The 22683-nt window shown below is 35.6% G+C and overlaps 1 protein-coding gene and 1 non-coding gene across 3 annotated transcripts in view; both read left to right on the forward strand.

Moving 5' to 3' along the window:
- The window catches only part of ara (araucan), a 699589-nt gene that overhangs the window by 472981 nt on the left and 203925 nt on the right, over window positions 1–22683 (forward strand). For both annotated transcript variants that reach the window (XM_069845092.1, XM_069845093.1), the window contains exon 3: window positions 19077–19195. In XM_069845092.1, coding sequence (XP_069701193.1) covers window positions 19077–19195 — 119 coding nt within the window. The remainder of the gene's footprint in view (window positions 1–19076; window positions 19196–22683) is intronic.
- On the forward strand, window positions 18268–18340 carry TRNAH-GUG (transfer RNA histidin (anticodon GUG)). The gene has a single exon. It is a non-coding gene; the product is annotated as a tRNA-His (tRNA).

Raw genomic sequence — 22683 nt, forward strand, 5'->3', positions numbered from 1 at the left:
TCATAGTATCGAACATTACAAATGAAGCGGACGCAAGCGTTATGAACACGCTGTAGTTTCTGAGCGGAATCAATCCTGAGATCAGTGAACAAAACGTCGCAATAATCGAAGTGGGGTAGAATGAGTGTTTGTACCAGCGTCTGTTTTAATTTAGATGGATAATGATACAATCTTTTTAGGGAATGGAGAATAGAGAATGCCTTCTTACATATATATTTAAAATGTGTCTCCCAAATGAGAGTAGATTCGAAATGCACTCCGAGGTTTTTTACGATAGAGCTAAACGGGACATAGGCCTGAAACTCTGCCTTATAAAAAGGATTCTAGATCCACTCAAAATATAGCCTATACGTGTGCAGAGAACAGGAAAGTAGAGTTGTTATAGCTACCTACAGTAAGAAATCGCTAATATCAACGTTCGTCTAGACTCTAGAGAACAAGAACGTAAAGAATTCATGCAGTGACCGCGGACCATCTTACTTGCTAGACTCGTACAAACATACACATAGATCTACATGAAAGATAGTGACCTCAACTGATAAGCAAATATTCTCATGGGGGCAGATAAAAGTTTTTTTTTCCATCCTCCATGTTAATAATTTAAAAACAAGTGCTTATACAAATTTTTGTCACTCGAGCGCAATTACGAGGGCCGTGAAATAAATAAGTTTCTTCTGGAGCCGTTTACAGAAAGAAAACACAATTCCATTGAAAAATTTACTGGAACAGACACAGCAATTGTTGAACTATTTACTTCTGCGGCACAGGAATATAAAAGTTGATCCCACAGTATGATAATTGTCTCAATTTCGATGGGGAATATGTTGAAAAATAGCTCAACAATTGCTGTATCTGTTCGAATAAATCTTCCAATCAAATTGTGTTTTCTTTCTGTAAACGGGTCCAGGGAAACTTATTTTTTACGGCCCTTATAATTGCGCTAAAATTTGTGTAAGCACTTGTTTTGAAATTATTATAATAATAATCCGTGTCGCTACAGCCCGTGAAGGGCCTAGACCGACCTGCCGCATGCTGGCCTCTCGCCCACATGCCGAAGCAGAGGTGGACGATCATCCAACCAGAATGGAGGTATCGTGTGGTTAGCACGATGATCCCCCCAGCCGTTATAGCTGGCTTTCGCAACCGGATTTCACTACCTATTGTACCTCCACAAGTGCATCACGATGCTAGGTGGGCACCTGTCCCATACACTGGCCGAAATTTCATGAGAAAACTTCTTCCCCCATGAGGACTCGAACCAGCGCGCATTCCGTAACGCGAGTCCTAGTTAGGATGCCTTAGACCACGACGCCACGGCGCGGGACACATTACTAATATGGTGGAAGAAAAAATATTAACATTTTTATCTGGCCTCATAAGAATGTTTGCTTGTGAGTCACGCTGTATTGGAGAACAGGTACGTAGAACTCCCAGAAATTCATAATGGGGTCATGGATCTTTTACAGCTCGTACGAGCGTATGGAAAACAGGGTTGTAACACTCCTTTTTCACAGTGAGATTGTGGATATATTCGGACGTAATTATGTGTAGAGAACATAATTGATTGTGGAGAACAGGAAGGTAGAGATACCATAACTACACTAGGAGACCGCTGACCATATGGAGAACTGAGATGCAGAACATCCTATTTAGGATATGCAATATCTCTTTGATTTGTTCCACTGTCCTGTTTTCAGGCTTTAAAGGCCAAAATTAGAATAACATAGCGCTATAACCACTGTTAATATGGTCACCAAGACGCTTAAGTCCATTTGACGTAACACGAATTTACACTAACAACTCACGAATGTTGACAACGAGTAATTTTCCTTAAACGTTTCGCTTCGCTGGTCAAGAAATGGAATTTATAGGAATTAGAGATTACACCAATTCCAGAAAAAAAAATATAAAAGCAAATTGCATACAGAATAGTTCGAAAATTACTTAAAAAGAGTTTGAAGTTTAGGGAATATTATTTGGTATATAGGCATCTTTTTATCTGACATTTCCCCACTTTGTACGCCTAAGTTATTTCTTTACTAGCCGTACCCGTGCGCTCCGCTGCACCCGTTAGAAATAAATATAAAGTAAGTACATAATTAAAATAGGACATTTGATCCAGGGAACATTCGTGTTTGATAGAAGGATAAATCGTTTATTATATTACTTAATTTAAATTGTATTTGCATAATTAAAATGCGATCATTTTGATCTAGAGACCACTCATTTGGTCATAAAAATTATTTTAGGAAATACAGGAAACGAATGTACAGAATAGCCTATCAAGTTTTCTGTGCATAAGAAGCTATTTTAATCTTACCTGTCCTCGATTCACTCAGAAGTTACAGTAATAACATTATAGCATTATGTCCACCTAGAGAAACTACACTTTCCAATGGTGAATTAATAATTAATTATACAAATCGGTTAATTTAGCTTCCGATATTACTTCATGCAAACACAGAAACATTATCTGTAGGCTATCTTTCATAGCTTTCGATTGTTGCTGTCCAATGCCCCTTATAGGCGAAGTCATTTGTTTTTTAATTCATTACACGGCCTTAGATGGCAGTTATTTTAATTTTAAAACTCATTTATCTCATTAAATATCAGTCCTATCAAAATTTTTTAAGGAATAAAACTTATCGGAAATTATTTTTAAAGAAACTTTTGTTATGAAACATTTTTCATAAAAATCAATAATAAGCGAGATATTTCGATTTATTTAATTCAGGCCCCCTTATAACCCCCTTTTAACTAATGTATATTGAATGCCATATAGCCTAAAATTTAAGTTACAACGAACTTAATTTATATTCCAATTTTCATCGAAATCCGTTCAGCCATTATCGCGTGAAAAGGTAACAAACATACAGACAGACAGACATACATACATACAAACAAAAATTAAAAAAAAGCGATTTTCGGTTTCAGGGAGATTAATTATATATGTTAGGACTAATTATTTTTGGAAAATCGAAAATTACCAGAAAAATTTCGGCTACAGATTTATTATTATTATAGATTTACATACAGTATTTATTTTATAACGTAAATAAATTGACAGAAGTAAAACTACTCCATTTTTCCGGTTATTGCAAATAATATAATTATAAACCTATTTATAGCCTAAGCAATTTAGGCCAAGGCGTTTATATTTGAAGAAGTGATTAGTTATAGTATTTAGATTTACTTCTCTTATTTTATATACCGGTATATTAGAAAATAATAAATAACTTACAGTATTTTAATTATATTGCAACGACCAGAATCTATATAGGCATCTATGGCCTACCCAGTAGCATTTTCTATAGTCCTGTCGCTCTAATTTCCGGCATCCAATCGCGTTGCGGGTCGGTTACATTTAAACGTGTGCGTCTTGTGATTCGCTGATGAAGAAGTTATTAATTTCTTAAGGCTCGATAAATACTTAATATAATCGCCCGCCATTTTGGCTCTTTCGTTGGCGTTCGCAGAAAGCACACGAAGGCGTTATTTGCCGCTCAATTATTTGCTGAATTACAGTGCGTTTGATTTATTATCGTAGGAGCTACGACATGATAATGTTTAACGGTGTGGCAAATAGATTCCTCGTATGATAGCTCGGCAACGAAAGAACAAAAATGGCGAACGATACTACCTACCTAGACTTTATAGAGTCTTCACTTCCTAAGACGTAAGCAAAGAGGAGGAGTCACGCCGGGAATAACAGCGTCGCGACTATAGACTCCGAACTCTCTATAGGCCCCATACTCGTGACAGATGATGATGATGATGATGATGATGTTGATGATATGATGATATGATTTACCTTTTTCGGTTTGACACTCAGCGGGTACATGATGACATCTGTTGCATGACGTTAGCACCACTTTGAATCTCCATTTAACACAATACAAAATATAACATTGACAGAAAATCGGGATTAGAACCAAGACCATAATATCTTGACGCAAAGCTAAAGCTGCCCGTTTACGCCGCTGAATATGTGGCTGACGACTTGATGAATTAAAGTATGGACTATTCAATTTTTTATCATTTAAGAAATTTAGATCGTTGCCCTCGGCAACGTTTGGATTTTGTTTGCATGTAACTAAATACAGTAAATTTAGATGTCTAGTTAATATCAAATTATAAACACGTGTAGTAGTGATATTAACATAAAATGTTCCTTGAATACTTGCCAATGTAGCGACAGCAGTTTTCGCAGAAGTCAGAAAAAATCCTAGTTTCTTTAGCGGTTACTGTAACTTGTAAACGAACCCAGAACCAGTGTCATCGGGTTCTTGAGATGGTTGTGTTATTTAGTGGAATTAACATGGCAGAGCAGGTGTGACTAATGGGGTAATTAGGAAGGTTTCGCTCTGCGCCAGAAGGAACCAGACAGGTTTCTTAAAAGAATCTGTGTAGCGACTTTTATATGCTGTACGACCTGTAGTTAAAAGAAAAAGAACATACATAGCAATTTGAATTATCTTAAGATTTCTGCACTTCAACCAAGGAATTTAATTTACTTTTCTTTTTCTGTAATTATGGTGATAAAACATTATCATTATGCACGCCAAGATCCTCCGCAAGTTTGTCTGTTTGGTTTCCAAGTGTTAACCAACCCAACGTGTAAAATAAAAAAAACTTATTACACGTGTTTTGGCAAGATAAAAACTATAGCAAATGGTAACATTTCCGGTCAAAAATTCAGTGAACTAAGTTTCGATTTCTGGCAGAAAATGAAGATTTATTACCCTTCCAAATGGACTGCCTATACAGTGTGAGTAGAATTTAGCGCAACACTTCTCAACATTATTATAATGCCAACAAATAAGGTGAAGTTCAACTGTAACTTGCAATCTGTAACATTAAATTTATTTTTCGAAGTATAAGCCTCAGAGCTCAATTGTGATCAGATCATTAATGAATTAAATAGGGAAGAGTTGGGTAGTGTCGGACATCGGGTAATATCGGACAGTACGTTTCTTTTATCTACCACCAGATGGTAGTATCTGAATAACATGGTTACGTTTCTGTATGCGACATCACAGAAACGTAACCATGTCATTCAGGTACTATCATCTGGTGGAATATGAAAGAAACTCACTGTCCGATATCACCCGATGTCCGATACTACCCAACTCTCCCCTACTGCGATATGTGTTGCAGTAATCCAGCTATCGCAGATTGTGTGACATCATGCAGTTTAATAAATTTGACATATAGAGGAGAAGGTGGAATTATGGGCTACCATTTTGTTTTCCTCATAATAATGGAAAATGGTGTGGCATATTGCTTGGAAATCTTTATTGACATACATAGTAATTATTCATATACAGTTTTTCCAGTCTTAAAGGTCAATAGTCGCAATAGATATTTGCATATAATTACTTTTTGAAAGAAAGATGAACTGGTCCTCTATAGGTAGTGGGTTCTAAATATGAGCTGCCACAAAAATTTGAAAATAAAATTGGAAAAAAACAAAGAGACATAAGTAGGAAACCTGTGTCACATCATTGGCAATATTCTGTAACAAATAACGCAAATCACGATAGTGGAAATACAGGACGTGTTAACGTGCTGGTAATATGGGCTACCTATCCCATATTTGACACATAGCGGTAGCCCATATTAGCAGCATCGACTCATGAAGGTTTCTAAATTTATGTATGACAATTGTTGTCCTAAATAAATATTAGTCTTATGCCATGTGGTAGAGCTATTAATCAGTGCAACACATCAAGCGTGATTTCTAAAGTCGAAATATATTTCTTTCAATGAAATTGAAACTACATACCTGCAAAAACTTTGAAATTGATGAAAAACACAAAGAACACGCCACATCCACACCACAAAGGCAACTGATTTGTCTCTTTGTGCACGCAGACTGATGGACACGAGATGTACTTTTAGAGCTTTTTCGCTAGGTAACAACACTATATATATAGTAAAAAACGAGGTAACCCATATTACCACTCCTAGCCCATATTTCCACCTTCTCCTCTAGCCTAGGTACAAGAAGGTGAATTGGACTGGGTGGTAACTTCTCATTCTGCAAAGAAATTTTACAGTGTTGCCTTTGTTCGGATCAAATTTCTGCACATTGAAAGGACAAAACTAAAATTCTTTCAAATCACATATTATCATAAGACACTGCTCTCTTAAATTGACAGAGCATATTGGGAATTAAATCAATTGCTTTCCCAAAATACGCTATGAAATATTTCATACAAAACTATTTTCATCTCGAAAAGGAAGCAAAAATGAGCAAAATTGTATTAAACTTTTTTGTTTGAAATATCTCGAAGAATAAACCTCTGAAATTAATGGCATTACTTACCGTTCATCCTGTAGGCTATACCCAAAATGGTGTCGGCGTAATGTAATGTACTGGGCTTCAGATGACGTCAGTCTGAGGAGGCGCAGTACACTTTCGAGGAAGTTAAAACACCAGTAGGACTTCATCAGATCTTTAAATCTACATGGCTGAATCGATAGATGGCATCACATAACTGAGTCAAGACATTTACAAAGAAAGCGACCTTCGTAATCATGCGTCACTAGTTCCATCTACCTGAATCTAGAAGAGCTACGTCTTCATTCATTAAATCCTTTATTAGGCAACAATAGAATTCATTAGTAAACTAAACTTATGAGAGACTAGTAATAGCATTACGGAAGTAGTAAATTTAAGAATTTCTAACTAAACAGTCATTACTTCATCTTTCGAGAAACTAGCTGTTAATGAGTGATATTAATGTAAAAAATAATTTGAGAGTGCATTGATAAGTCTTCAATTACAAATGGTCTTACAAGCAAACATTCTTATGAAGGGCAGATAAAAGTTAATTGTTTTTGTTCCATTAAGTTAATAATGTCAAAACAAGTGTTTATACAGATTTTGGCCACACGAGCGCAATTACGAGAGCCCCCCCCCCCCAGAAAGTAAGTTTTCCTGGGACAAATTACAGAAAGGAAACACAATTTCATGGAAAAATTTAATGGAACGAATACAGATATACTTACTTACTGGCTTTTAAGGAACCCGGAGGTTCATTGCCGCCCTCACATAAGCCCGCCATTGGTCCCTATCCTGAACAAGATTAATCCAGTCTCTACCATCATATCCCACCTCCCTCAAATCCATTTTAATATTATCTTCCCATCTACGTCTCGGCCTCCCCAAAGGTCTTTTTCTCTCCGGCCTCCCAACTAACACTCTATATGCATTTCTGGATTCGCCCTTACGTGCTACATGGCCTGCCCATGTCACACATCTGGATTTAATGTTCCTAATTATGTCAGGTGAAGAATACAATGCGTGCAGCTCTGCGTTGTGTAACTTTCTCTATTCTCCTGTAACTTCATCCCTCTTAGCCCCAAATATTTTCTTAAGAACCTTATTCTCAAACACCCTTAATCTCTGCTCCTCTCTCAAAGTGAGAGTCCAAGTTTCACAACCATACAGAACGACCGGTAATATAACTGTTTTATAAATTCTAACTATCAGATATTTTGACAGCAGACTAGATGACAAAAGCTTCTCAGCCGAATAATAACAGGCATTTCCCATATTTATTCTACGTTTAATTTCCTCCGGAGTGTCATTTATATTTGTTACTGTTGCTCTAAGATATTTGAATTTTTCCACCTCTTCGGAGGATAAATCTCCAATTTTTATAGTTCCATTTCGTACAGTATTGTTCGACTATTTTCCAACACATTCTTCACCTGAAATGAGACATTTGTCATACCGTGGAATCAACTTTTATATCCCTATGTCGTAGAACTGTGCCGTCTGATATTGAAACCAGTGTGTGACAGTCATCTGCACCTCCTGTTGATCCTAATAGCTAATTCATATTTGAGCATTTGGATACAGTCCGTGTCCATGACTACGCTTCTATTACATTTCATTATAATTTGCAAGTATAAAAACAAAAGAAAACGCGCATATTTTAGATCTTTACTGGAAATGACATAGAAACATAAGAAAACTCACATTTTTACATATTTATGGTAGGTTACAGATAAAAAAATTTGCTGCACTGTCACTTTTTCATACTTTGGTTCGTATGTGTCTTCATAAAACACGTCAGTGAAGTAGTGGTATTTTTGACACGTGTTCCGAAAGAGCTACGCTATGTTCACATATCCTTTTACATATGTTCTTGAATGTTTCCGATATATACTCAACCAAAGATGATATATCGCCTTTGTATGGATATCTCAGACTTCTGTGCATACGGGGGATCTTTGGAAATATTTTTACTCTTTTTTTTTTACTTCTTCTTCTACACTACAAATCAATCTCATACTCCCAGCAGGAATTTCTTACTACTGTCTGGTCCAAGGATGAACAAAGTAAATTTACACCAATGATACGACTAATTGGCCAAAAGTAGGGAAGCTCGCAAATAGCTAAATATTAACAATCAATTTATTATCAATTCTTCGTCGTCATCATCATCATCATCTTTTTTTATTGGGTTATTTTACGACGCTGTATCAACATCTAGGTTATTTAGCCTCTGAATGATATGAAGGTGATAATGCCGGTGAAATGAGTCCGGGGTCCAGCACCGAAAGTTACCCAGCATTTGCTCGTATTGGGTTGAGGGAAAACCCCAGAAAAAACCTCAACCAGGTAACTTGCCCCAACCGGGATTCGAACCCGGGCCACCTGGTTTCGCAGCCAGACGTGCTGACCGTTACTCCACAGGTGTGGACTCATCATCACCACCACCACCACCACCACCACCACCACCACCACCACTGACATGAATAAACCTGAGGGTTCCTTAAAAGCAATTTGTAAGTAAGTCTGATAATAATAATAATAATAATAATAATAATAATAATAATAATAATAATAATAATAATAAATTTTATTTGGTTTTTTGCCTTTTCTTAAAGCTCATTTTTTTTTTCGTTGTTGGTAACTCTATAGCATCTATTAGATGCTTTATGGTTATGCTGACAGATGGAGTTACTTGTCAATAATGTGACGCTGAAACGTGTGTTCAGGTTACTGCCCAGCGACAGTCCTGATGTATTTTTATATTTGTGATGGTTGGTTAATTAATATTAACCCGGCACACTCACATTCATACAAATTTCCAGAGTCTAGACACCCAGGGAATTCTTCTTCTCCAAGAAAAATTCACTGAGAGCCGAGCCCGGGACCTCCCGATCTAGAAGCCAGCATGCTGACCAATAGACCACGGAGGCACTCAAATAAGGCTCATGATAATAAAATTGTGACAACCATCCTTAGTGAATAAGTTACGAAGATTCACTATTCTAATGTATAGGCCTATTGCATTGCCATAAATTAAACTGAAACCCACTGAAAGGAAGTCAGCTGTATATGAATGCTCTAAGAATTTGCAGTTTGATATATTGGCAAACAAAGAAACAAATGCTAGGGAATCGATCAAATTAAACAAATGCTAGGGAAGCGATAAAATTGCGCGATAAGCAGCCATGCTTGGTTGAAAGACGTCCTTTTGTACCGTTTTATCGGTCAAAAGTAGTATGACGTAGTAAAAATGTAATAGTCAATAGTAATCTCACTAGAGGTTTCGATTTATCTAGGAGAAAATAAAAATTGGAGTGGAATTTAATCGATTTTTTCACGATTAGAAGAAAGTATATAAAGATAGAAGAAATAAAATGCTCTAAGATAATGAAATATTAATTAACTTACTAGAATTCTATTTTACTAATGTTAACTTTACCAAAACGTTTGAACGAAGTCGCCATTTTCAGTCAGTTGTGAGAAACAAATGACGACCGCGAAACGTGTTTTATAGTACCGCAGAGAATTTGCGGTTTGAAATGTTGGAAAATAAAGAAACAAATGCTAGACAAGTGATAAAAACAAACAAATGCTAGGGAGATGATAAAAAATTGTAGTGATAAGCAGCCGTGGTTGCAACACGTCCTTCCGTACCGTTTGATTGGTCAAAAATAGTATGACATAGTAGGCCTAAAAGTTTAATAGTCAATGAAAAATCCTAGATTTGACTGGACTCGAACCTGAACCGTCAGGCCGGAGGTCTGACCACTGAACCACCTCAAGGGTATTACGCAAGGTAAACTACATTCTTTATTTTGTGAAACCAAAAGCTTGTATGAGCCGTAGCGTATAGTAAGAACCTTATGATGGGGGTAAGCGAGCTCGCTTGCTACAAGTGGAAGCGTAGCGAGGGAGGGAAGCTTCTCGGTCCACTTTCCTTCCCCTGACGCGCAGGTATGTTTCACGAGATACAGAATGGCCAATAACAATCCAGCGTCTTAAATTAGACTTTGTCGATCCAGCTACTATAATCCTGACCAGTACCAAATAGAATGAAGGTAGAATATCGACTATAAAATCTTTTGACACCCCTGGAGAAATATGTAGTGAACAGAATGGAAGAATAAGAAGTTATAAAAGGAGGCATTGGAGTGGTTGTAACACAAGGGGGTGGAAACGGTGTCACAACTTATTTCAGAAACGAAGGGATGAAATTCACTCCCTACTGACTACATCTACCCTCTTGCCTTCGTTTTTTTTCTGCTCTTAAAAACTAGCTTTCTCAAGTTTCACCGAACTCCGATCTCTCCCTCAACCTTCTCCCTTAAGGAGGAGGAAGTGGCTGACAAGAATACTAATGGGGTGGGTTTCTAGATGGTTGAACATATAGTTACCATCTTGTCATAGTTCCTTTTTGTATATAGTTTTTCTTTGATTTTTTTCTTTTTCAGTTGTGGCATCGGAGGTGATGTATATAAACCTTTACGATTTTTTGGTATATTTAACCTGTCTTAAGGAATGACATGGGAAATCAGGTCATAAATTCTCAACAATAATTATATGGAAGTGCTGTCATGTGAAGAGAGGAGATTTTCATGTCAGGAATTGGAACCATTCAGTCATACTTGCTGCACGTAGAACGAGTGATACTGAATATTGATACACGAGTATGAGAATATTGGCGTTTATATGTGATATTAAAATTGATTGTTACGAAGATGACACATACTTTCTTATTATACATTTCACGCTATTTTCAGCAGTTCAGTTTCTTTATCATGTAACCGATAATACTGTTTATAATTTATTTTCTTGAATTGTTGTTGAAAAGGTATACTAGCCTACATAATTTATTATGCACTCAAATACATTATCCTAAAGTAGTTTACAGTCCTCCTGAGACACATGTACAGGGACATCATTTTATTTTTACTTCAATTTTTATTGTACCTGAGTTTTTTAATGTACTTCACTCCCACCCCTTCTACTAATGAAGTTCGAACTGTCCTCCACACAGAACCAAGGCCGCATATAGTAAACAGTACTGAGTTAGTGAGTATAGTACGTTCCAGAAATCTGTTTGCGTTTTCCAATGACAGAAGAACTTTCAATATTGAATCATATTTTCGCACAGATACTGTCGTCCGTTTGCCTATGTCGCATCCCGATTTCCCCCACCTGCTTCTGCTCACCCTTCTGTAAAGGCTAGTGGCTGAACTGTTTTATCTCTTTTCTGAAAACATTAATTTCTGTTAGGAATTGGATGTCTACGTAATATTATACAACTGTTTAAAATAACTTAAATAAAAGGGACTCGTTAAATAATTGTCATGTGATTCCCCCCTCCCTACGATCTTGTGACATAACTACTTGGACGGACAGTAGATAGCATGTCTGAGTAATTTTATCTGTGTGGGTCGGGCAGAAGTGAAGATTGAATTTACACTACGTAAGGCACTCTTTTATAGAGTAGGTACATAATTATTTCAACATGAGTTACTAGTACGAAGGACAAAATTGGTAATTGGAATTAGATGCAATAGTCTATAGTGCGAACTGAAGCCTATATCGAAATGAACAGCCACCATTTTCAAAAATGTGTTTAAATATCCATATTATGATTATTTTTCAATTTAACTTCATTCTCTATATTGTACGCTAATGTGGTGTATACAGTATAATATACACTGCATAATGAATACGTTCGCATGGATAGCTAAGTTCGTGAGTAAAAACACTTATTGTTTAATATTGTACTGTATTTTGATTAAACAAAAACCTAATGAAATTTATCAAACTCAAAATTGCGATATTTCCTAGTTTACGTAAATGGATGAACTACTTTTCTTTCCTCCTATAGCCCTACCTAATAAAATGAACTCCAGTCGTGGAAGGGGGTAGCAAACGGTGTTTCCAGTTCTCAGCCGTTAATCCAAAGGTATAGCCAGGTTCATATTTAAAATGTTATTAAAATATAATGTTAGTAAAGTATAATTTTATCTCAGATTCTCTGATTGTACTTTGTAGTTGATATGGAACCAAATAACGAAGTACCAACTGCGTCCCCTCGGTTCCTGCTTGAGGGTTTCTCCATATATTTGATATGGACAAGATCCTTGGCCGTCTGCCAGTCATTCATTGAATTCTCCATCCAGCGCTCACCTCTTGAATCGTCATTAATATCTTATGGCTTTGACTTCCTTATACTTAGTTGGTCGCTTCGCTCATTCACAATTCAAATATGCGCTCTCATTCTCTATTCAGGCGTCCATTCACACACTCGACTCGGTTTGCTATTAATATATTCGCTTTCTCCCTCTCGTTTGCTCTCTTTGTTCTACAGAATTAGTTGAACGGCAAATGCACATTAAGTCTTTACTCAAGATTGCACAGTCATTTGTTAATTCAAGCTCACGTAGTCGACTGTCTTTTGTTTTACTACTTCTCTCATTTCCTTAGTAACAGATGCTCAAATTTCCGCACTTTACAACTTTCTTTTACTTCTTCATTATACGATTTAAGAACAGAAAATGTCTAGATACTGTAAAAATTAATATGTTTTAATTTTGACGGAAATATAGGCCTACACGTTTTCAAAAATCACTGATGGCGTAAAAGTCATTTTTTGCATAAGCTTACTATGTAGCTTTTGTCTATTTTATGTTGGTCATACTTTACCAGACTAATTTCCAAAGCCTTCAAATTCCAGTTAGAATAAGTTAATAATAACAAAAGCAAAATATATGTACAAAACTAAACAGAAATATTTACACACAGAATAAAAAATTTTACAGGAGAAAAAGTTCGTCCAAAGGGCTGGACTCTGGAAGAGTACCCAAAACGCTCATTGCATTTCCGCGTTGAATAGCAATACTTAAGCGTTGACGCAAATAAGTAGTGCAACGGCGATCACCGGTAATGGAGATCAAAATTTGGCCGATTTGAGATACCAAAACTTTAGCGTCATGACTCCAAGGACCGAAGGTCTCCACAGCAAAGGGGACAAAGATATAATTGTCTAAAAGATGAGCATATTTATTGACCTTCTTCACGGCTAATTCAGCAGCAGATGCTACGCGTCTGGAGGTATTCGGCAAGTGAAATGGAGCTAAGAGTCAACGCAAGTGGAGTCCCAAATTAAAGCGAAATAGGACATTCAGATGTTTAGTCGATATTACCTTTAATTGAGAGGTCAAAACTCACATTGTCCACTTTTAGACAAAATGAGTTTTTGATATATATTCTTCTTCTGTACAGTATTCTCATTTAAATGTGAATCAAGAAAGCTAGGCTATAATTATGTAGGAAAAATAACATCCTTCTATATTAAACATTGTGACACAAGTTGGATGTACAGTGGAGTCCCTTCGTTGGAATTTTCTGTTATGGAAACTTCTAATTTAGAAAGCTAGCTGACTTCTTCCACTATAAGAACACCACTCAATACGTTACTGATAAGGCCTTGGGTGGGCAACTCGTGTTCTCAAAGTGTCAACACAACCTTAGTGCAGGTAGAACGAACTCTGTACTAGCTGTAGTGTCTGTATGCGGTTCTTGCAAGACGCAAGTTTGCTCGCGTCTGCAATAAGTGGTGGCTCGTTTTAAAGGGTTAGGTACAGCTTACAGCAGTAAAATTTTGGAAATATTTAACATTTTCCCCTACATTACTGTATCTTGAACAATAATTAAAATTAGCATGTATAAAACATAGTCCTTCTGCTATATGAAAAAAGTATTTTTACGATTTAATTAATTTACTTTTTTTCTTCTTCTTCTTCTTCAAAATTCAGTTCACTGTGCAGTGATGAAGCGTTTTCCACATAACTAAAAAAATTGTCCAACATTCTGTGATGAAATTTTTCGTGTGTATTTATGCATGTCATATCTACAATATGATACAAGATCACTTCTCTACCTTTGATAGATTGTCTGATGAAAAAAATTGTTTTAATTATGGTCAGATATCAGTATTTTCTTCTAACACAAAATAAAAAAAAATATTTATTAAGGAATGTAGTTGAAAGAGCATAATATTGTAAATATGAGTTTCAGAAATAAAATAAAAAAGAGAGAACATGATAAAGTTAACAAGTTTATGAGTTATGAGGGAAACGTTTCATCACTGCACAGTAAACTGCCACCATTTTGAATTTAAGAAAAAATATATAAATAATTTTTAATAGTAAAAATATTTTTGTCATATAGCAAAAGGTCAGTGTTTTACACATACCATTTTTCATTATTGTACAAGATAGAGTAATGGAGGAAAAAAATGTTGAATATTTCCAAAAATTTTACTGCTGTAAGCTGTACCTAACCCCTTAAGTGAAAACAATATAATCCCCAGATCGTTTCCCTTTAGTGATGAGTCGAAAGAGAAAATTTTTTTATTAAGAAGGAGGCAAAGCTTGTATTATGTTCCATTACACTTTCTTACGCATGACATTTTATGTTACAAATAAACATAGTGAAGGTTTTAGTAAATAAATATTGTCTAGATCTGGTTTAGAACAGCTAAAGGTAAAAATGGGATATCAACAAGGTGAGACTGATATCAAATATCGTTAGCACGTTGTGCGTGCGAGTTACAGAATTGCATGACATATGATCGACTAGCTAAGGACATTTATGGATAAATTTGAAATGTGGCAGTATCATGTAGAACATGGACAACTGCACTTTCTTCGACTATAAACTATCTTGAAGAGTGATAAGAAAATCTTCAAGACCTACAGCAGAATTCACTGGTAAGTTTGGAGAAAGTGACAATTGACAAGGAATCGAGATTTTTCTGAAATCCTTTTAGCTTAGAGCCGATAGAAAATCCTGAAAGTTTATTGCTTGAATTGATAAATCTACAGAACAGCACGCCACTCAGATTCCAGCGAAATCAGAAATCAAACTGTTCGTAATGCTGCCTAAGTCAGAATTTCCGAATATACTCTTTGCTTCCATATATACTGTATGTGCTTGAGGCAGAGTTTAATACAAGAAAGAAGTGTAAAAGCTGTCAATGTACAGAAAGAGCTCAGAAGTAAGTTTATTTCATCTGCCGTGACATGTAAAAAATACTTTCTTGAATTTGTGATTGTTTGCGAATACACACTTTTCTGAGAACTAAGGAATACTCTTTAATGTATAAAGACTTGTAAATTCTCGGGTTCTATGTTTCAAATGAGACATATAATAAGAAATATTAACAAATAGTGCAATAATAAATAAGTGTTGCAGCTATGTCTTTTGTATCTTGAAAAGGTTGTATTCAGTTTGTGTTTCCAGTACTAAACTAATTTACAAAGCTAGGAAATAATATAATGTTATGTGTGTTAAAAGACATAAGACATAAAGTATAAAAAACATAAAAGTATAGTTCCCTGAACTTTACCTTGGAATATTGCAAGAAAGTACTCCCTTTATCATTTAATAATAATAATAATAATAATAATAATAATAATAATAATAATAATAATAATGATGATTTATTTAACCTGGCAGAGTTAAGGCCATACGGCCTTCTCTAACACTCAACCAGGAGTAAAACTGCGTTACAAAAAACACTACAAATTTACAAAGTACACTACAATTTTACACACAAAACTGAATAAGATAATGATAATAAAATGTAAACAACAAGTATAAATCAGACATAATATATAACATACAGAAAGAAAGAAAAAAGCATAATAAAATGTGAACAGCAGGTTAAAATAAATGAGGCATACAAAGTATAAAAAATAAGACAATAATAGGCCTAATAATAATGATGATGATGATGATAAAAATAAGAATAGTAATAATAATAATAATAATAATGATATTAATAATACTAATAGTAATAATAAAATAGTGCAGTACAAAGCATACAATGAATACAATATTTTTAAGTACACACAATATAAGGAAAATTACGATTATATATAGCTCAACTTATCACATACCATTATCGGAAAATATGAAAACAAAAATATAAAATAAGTTAAATATCACTAGAACATAAATAAAAAATGTGAATACGTGGAAACATGCAATACAACACTTGTCATAATAGTAAGTTAGTTTGGCAACTCGTCATAAGATGATTTTCTAATTTGGATTTGAAAGATTTCAATATTCGGCAGCCCTTGACTTCAGGCGGCAGAGAGTTCCAGTGGCGAGAGGTAGCAACAGTGAAAGATGAGGAATGCAGAGATGATGTGTGAAGTGGAATTTCTAGCGTGTTATCGCGTTGTGATCGAGTATTAATATTACGCTAGCGAGAGAGAGTATGAAAACGAACGAATAAATAATAGGGGGATGAAGTGTGCATAATTCGATATAAGAGAGATTCTCCTCTCATGTAACCTAAGCCATGATAACTTCTCGAAAGAACGTGAGATATGGTCGTAATATCGAACATTACAAATAGGCACAATTTGTATGGGCAAGTGCACTTCTTGTAAGGGTTCTTCAATCAATAAGACATTCATAAGTCTGAAGGACTCAGTGGTATAGCGATTAGCACGGTGCGTTATCATTTGGGACAATATAGAAGAAACACAAAACAAAACACATATGATCCCCGTAAGATAAGGACGTGAATCTCTGTATTTCTGCCACGAATCGATTCCGGATAAGGTAGATTTACAACTAGCACCAAGGCTGAGGACCTGAGATGCCTTCCTCGTGTGGAACTCTTTCCAGTTTGCGTGTTTTTCGTTCACAGAGCTGAACGTTAATAACGTCCAGTCTGTATCGACGTCATATTCATTACCCCTCACGAATTAATAATTCGTGACTAGGGGCTGAGTCACGGATGCGGGACTCATCTCACAGCGCGAGATTTACTACCGAAATCTCGACCCCAGCGGCGAGAAACAAGTTCCTATAAACACTTGTGGTTTGGAGCGAAGCTATAGACCCTGGCTACTGTGTGAAATGCCGTCTTCGGTATTTTATATTAAGAGGGATTCATTTTTTCTTCACTAAATCAATCGGAAATGTTTGTTTCGTGATGTTGGTACTACGTGAGCTAAGTGAGAACACTAGAAAAATACAGGGTGTTTCTAAATCAGATGGACAAGTTTTGGGAGGAGATAGAAGACCTTTTTTCAACAACTTTACTTTTAGGAACAAATCGTTAGTTTACAAGCAAAACACATTAAGTAAATATATATATATATATATATATATATATTACTTCTGAGAAAAAAAGGAGTTTGAAAGCTCTTGACAAAACTGAATTCTTAAAATATTGCTTATAGTGAGTTGTGTCTATATGTATTTCATTTTCCAATTCTAAGTTTGTACACATTCAGGGCTTTCATTTCAAAACTTTCAAGTGTAAATAACTAATTATTTAAATTAAGTTCAATTTAAACAAAAAATACTTCAATTTAGATATTCAGGGGGAAGTCTGAAATCAGATTTAATAATTATTGTTGGATTGTTGATTAGACCTAAAGAGAATAAAGCTAAAAAAAAACTTCTTGAGCATTTCATGTAATAGTTGTGTTTGTATATTAAATCAATATAAATGGTGTATATCCTTCAAGAGAAAACATAAATCATCCTTATTTGAATAATTTTGAGGGAAAAATTGTTCCGGGGCCGGGTATCGAACCCAGGACCTTTGTTAAACGTACCAACGCTCTACCAACTGAGCTACCCAGGAACTCTACCCGACACCGATCCAACTTTTCCCTCTATGTAGAGTTCCCGGGTAGTTAAGTTGGTAGAGCGTTGACACGTTTAACCAAAGGTCCCTGGTTCGATACCCGGGCCCGGAACAATTTTTCCCTCAAAATTATTCAAATCAACTTTACAGGGAGTTATACTTGAAAGCTTGATTTGCCTAATACACGCCACTGTTCGTTAACAGAAAACCACAAATTAAGTCACACAGAGTTAGTGTGCACTCAATGTTGGTTGCTTGACGGTTGTCAGCCCACTTTAAGGTCTGTGGATATAGAGGGAAAAGTTGGATCTGTGTCGGGTAGAGTTTCCGGGTAGCTCAGTTGGTAGAGCGTTGATATGTGTAACCAAAGGTCCCGGGTTCGATACCCGGCCCAGGAACAATTTTTCCCTCAAAATTATTCAAATCAACTTTACCTGAAAGCTTGATTTGCATCATCCTTATTGATTAAATTGAGGAAATTACACTAAATAAGCTGTGTTTTCATCCTACAATCAACTGATAACAACAAATATACAGGTTGCCAGGCGACGATAGAAAATAAAAGTTACGAAAAAAAATGAGTGAGATGCATAAACAATTGAATGCTCTTTCATATTTAAGTATAAAAATATAAGGGTGTCATGTTGTTTTGTTTTATTGTGTTGGATTGCGACTCTATGCAATAAATCTCAAATTAACCACAGAACAACGTGTTTTTGTGCTACAACGTTAATGGAAGCAGAGTAAGAACACAGCATTGGTGATAGCAGACTTTGAGACAAGATTTTCTGATGTTCAGGATCTGCATCAGTTGCGACAGATGATCTTACAGTCATTCGTGAAAATCGATTAAAATCGTGAGTTACGTTCTGCCATCTGTAAATCAGTGTCTAAACGTTGTGACTTGTGTATCGAGAAACAGGGGCTTTCATTTTGAACAGAATATGTAAAGAAATGTGTAATCAGATGTAAATTGAATGTAAGGAAGTGTTTTGGGGAAAGCGACTTTTAACCCACTATAGGCCTAGCCTATAAGCACTGTAATCTACCGCCATTTCGAGTCATATTAGTGAATGAAAGACAAAATGGTGTACATGTGAACATGTTATGAATCAGTCTTTGTCTTGTTTACAGAGTAATCCCTATGCGCTGAAGGACAGCGGATCCTCGGCGGATATGTCTGCATGGACGAGTGCAGGACTCCAACCCACGACGGGTTACTACCCTTACGACCCCACGCTCGCCGCATATGGGTAAGTTTACACCTCACAAAGGTTTCATTTCATTTTCATTTTAACTTTAATAAGGATAACCCACATATTTATGAAATTAGTTTATCATCTTTGTCCCAGAATTAGCCTATACCTAAGCAAAGGACTGAAACAAGTTAACGTTAGATTTTACGACTACATTTAAACGCTCTTAACATCCATGTACGTCAACCGATTTCAATCTTCCGTGCGTATTTCTGGGCTCAACTATGAACTCTGTGGACGATTACTAGTTAAGAAGGCTTTGTTGATTCGTTTCATTTTTATTAAACAGTTAAATTCCATTTCAATTATCAAATAGACAATCTCAGATACGTGACTATCCATAATCTCGTACTGCAGAAACTATAACATAACCTAAATAATATAAACAAGATAAATGATAGAAAATTTTTAATTAAGGATGATTAAATAAACATGAATCATTTGAAAAGGTACACTAATTGAAAGTACAATATCGGCAAACAAAGAAATAAATGCTATGGGAGTCATACAAATTGTAGGATAATCAACCATGATTGGTTCAAACATGTCGTTCCTCAATATGGAGGAAGGCTGACATACAGTAGGCTTTAAGTCTGTAATATCTTGCAAATACAACTATTTTAGTAGGTTGTAAGCAAATATTTACATATATTTACTTACTTACAAATGACTTTTAAGGAACCCGCACATAGCTAAGCCCGCCATCGGCCCCTATCCTGTGCAAGATTAATCCACTCTCTATCATCGTATCCACCTGCCTCAAATCCATTTTTATATTATCCTCCCATCTATATCTCGGTCTTCATTGATATTTTTCCCTCCGGTCTCCCAAATAACACACTATATGCATTTTTGGATTCGCCCAGGCATTTCCCTTATTTATTCTGTGTTTAATTTCCTCCCGAGTATCATTTATGTGTGTTACTGTTGCTCCAAGATATTTTAATTTTTCCACCTCTTCGAAGGATAAATCTCCAATTTTTATGTTTCCATTTCGTAGAATATTCTGGTCACGAGACGTAATCCTATACTTTGACTTTTCGGGATTTACTTCCAAACCAATCGCTTTACTTCCTTCAAGTAAAATTTCTGTGTTTTCTCTAATCGTTTGTGGATTTTCTTCTAACATATCCATGTCATCATCATAGACAAAAAGCTGATGTAACCCGTTCAATTCCAAACCCTGTCTGTTATCCTGAACTTTCCTAGTGGCATATTCTAGAGCGAAATTAAAAAGTAAAGGTGATGGTGCATCTCCTTGCTTTAGCAAGCAGTGAATTGGAAAAAGCATCGGGTAGAAATTGACCTATACGACTTTGGTCTAAATTTCACTGAGACACACTTTAATTAATCGAACTAGTTTCTTGGGAATACCAAATTCAATAAGAATATTATATAAAACTTCTCTCTTAACCGAGTCATATGCCTTTTTGAAATCTATGAATAACTGATATACTGTATCCTTTAGTTATACTCCCATTTTTTCTCCAATATCTGTCGAATACAAAAAATAGCCTATTTTCGTAATTTATATACTAGAGTGTAGTCTCTCTTTTGGCACTGTTCGTACATCTTTTACTGAATTTGAATATGTTGTCAGAGTTAATTTTAATATAGCCTTGATTGACAATTATTTGTGAAGTTTAATTTGTAAAATTATAGACATGTCATAAATGTTACATTATATTTCATTTCAAAATGTTCAATATTCAACAAAAAAGTTATAGACATAAATGGGTTAAATTTGTGGTTTTCTGTTTTCTGGTTTTGTATAACGTGTATTATACAAATCTGGCTTTCAGGTAGGCCTATAGCCCCCTGAAAAGTTGACTTGAAATTATTCACATTTTCTTGTAACTTGTAGCTGCAGGATCCACTTCCTGTAACTTTGTACATTTGTAATTTGTACTTTCGTGAAATAGGCTTCTGGTGTCTGAAGTGTCTCTAGAAAAGTGGATGCAATGCTTTGATGACAGGTTCCATCGAATGGCCAACTGTATAAAGTTTAGGGTGAGATATGTTTAGAAGTAGTGAAGCTGAAAGCGGTAATAATTTCTTGCTATGCATATATTTGCAGAAACTTTCAATGTGATCGCTAGCACTATTAAATAGCCTATTATTGAATAGGCTACTATATATTTTAAATTTCTCTCAGGAGAGGTTTGAATCCTCTGTAGAAAAGGCCGGTGGAAATTCAGAATCGCCCACGTTTAACTTCTCTATAACGGAAATTAAAAAGCGCTCGCCGTCATGCTTTTTTTTTTTATTTTCCGAGGCTCGATAACGAACAAATGGAAGGCGACACAATGGACAGATGAGAAGCTGCAGCGTTTTTCACGACTCGACAGTCGTGGAGCAGGCAGTGGGGCCTGACATCTGAAATGAAATACTCGTACAGCGTCGGATCGCCGAAACCTTTATTTGGAAACGTTCATTTCGGATGCTCTATGGTAAAAGAAGGAAATCTGCGACTAGTGCTGCCTCTGGTGGCCGCGTATGAGAATTAATTTTTATTTGTTGTTATCATCATTCCATGGCGCTCTTTTGTTTTCATATTCTATTATCTTTGGTTTTTCAGCTTATATTACAACAATGAAATAAATATTAGGCCTATATCTTGTTCCTGCAGTCAAAATAGCTTAATTACAACGTATTAAAGTATATGTTATTAATATCTTAAATAAAGCAGACAAATTAATAAAAATTAGGGCCTATTCACAATGTAGGCTAAAATTACTGTATAAATTATAATAATATCAATAATTGTAAAGAACATTTCGACGGCCCTATTCAAAAGGAAAACTCAAAATTTAAAGCTTTTTGAAACCTGCATTTTAAAGCTTGATGTTGCTGTGAAAAATCAAAGGGTCGTTGAAATTAGTACAGATTCTATTAATGGTATTTTATAGAGAGGAGAAGGTGGAAATATTGGCTAGGACTGGTAATATAGGCTACCTCGTTTTTTACTATACATGGTGTTGTTACCTAGAGAAAAAGCTCTAAAAGTACATCCCGTGTCCATCAGTCTGCGTGCACAAAGACACAAACCAGTTGCCTTTGTGGTGTGGATGTGGTGTGTTCTTTGTGTTTTTCGTCAATTTCAAAGTTTTTGCAGGTATGTAGTCTCAATTTTATTGAAAGAATTATATTTAGTGTTTAGATATCACGCTTGATGTGTTGCACTGATTAAGAATAGTTCTATCATATGACATAAGAGTAAAATTTATTTAGAACAACAATTGCCATACATAGTCTTAGAAACCATCATGAGTCAATGCTGCTAATATGGGCTACCGCTATATGTCAAATATGGGATAGGTAGCCCATATTACCAGCACGTTAACGCGTCCTGTATTTTCACTATCGTGATTTGCATTATTTGTTACAGAATATTGCCATTGATATTACACAGGTTTCCTACTTATGTTTCTTTGTTTTTTTTTTTTCCAATTCCATTTTCAATTTTTTGTGGTAGCCCATATTTA

This window comes from Periplaneta americana, chromosome 14 (genome assembly GCF_040183065.1).
Source record: "Periplaneta americana isolate PAMFEO1 chromosome 14, P.americana_PAMFEO1_priV1, whole genome shotgun sequence".
NCBI lineage: Eukaryota > Metazoa > Arthropoda > Insecta > Blattodea > Blattidae > Periplaneta > Periplaneta americana.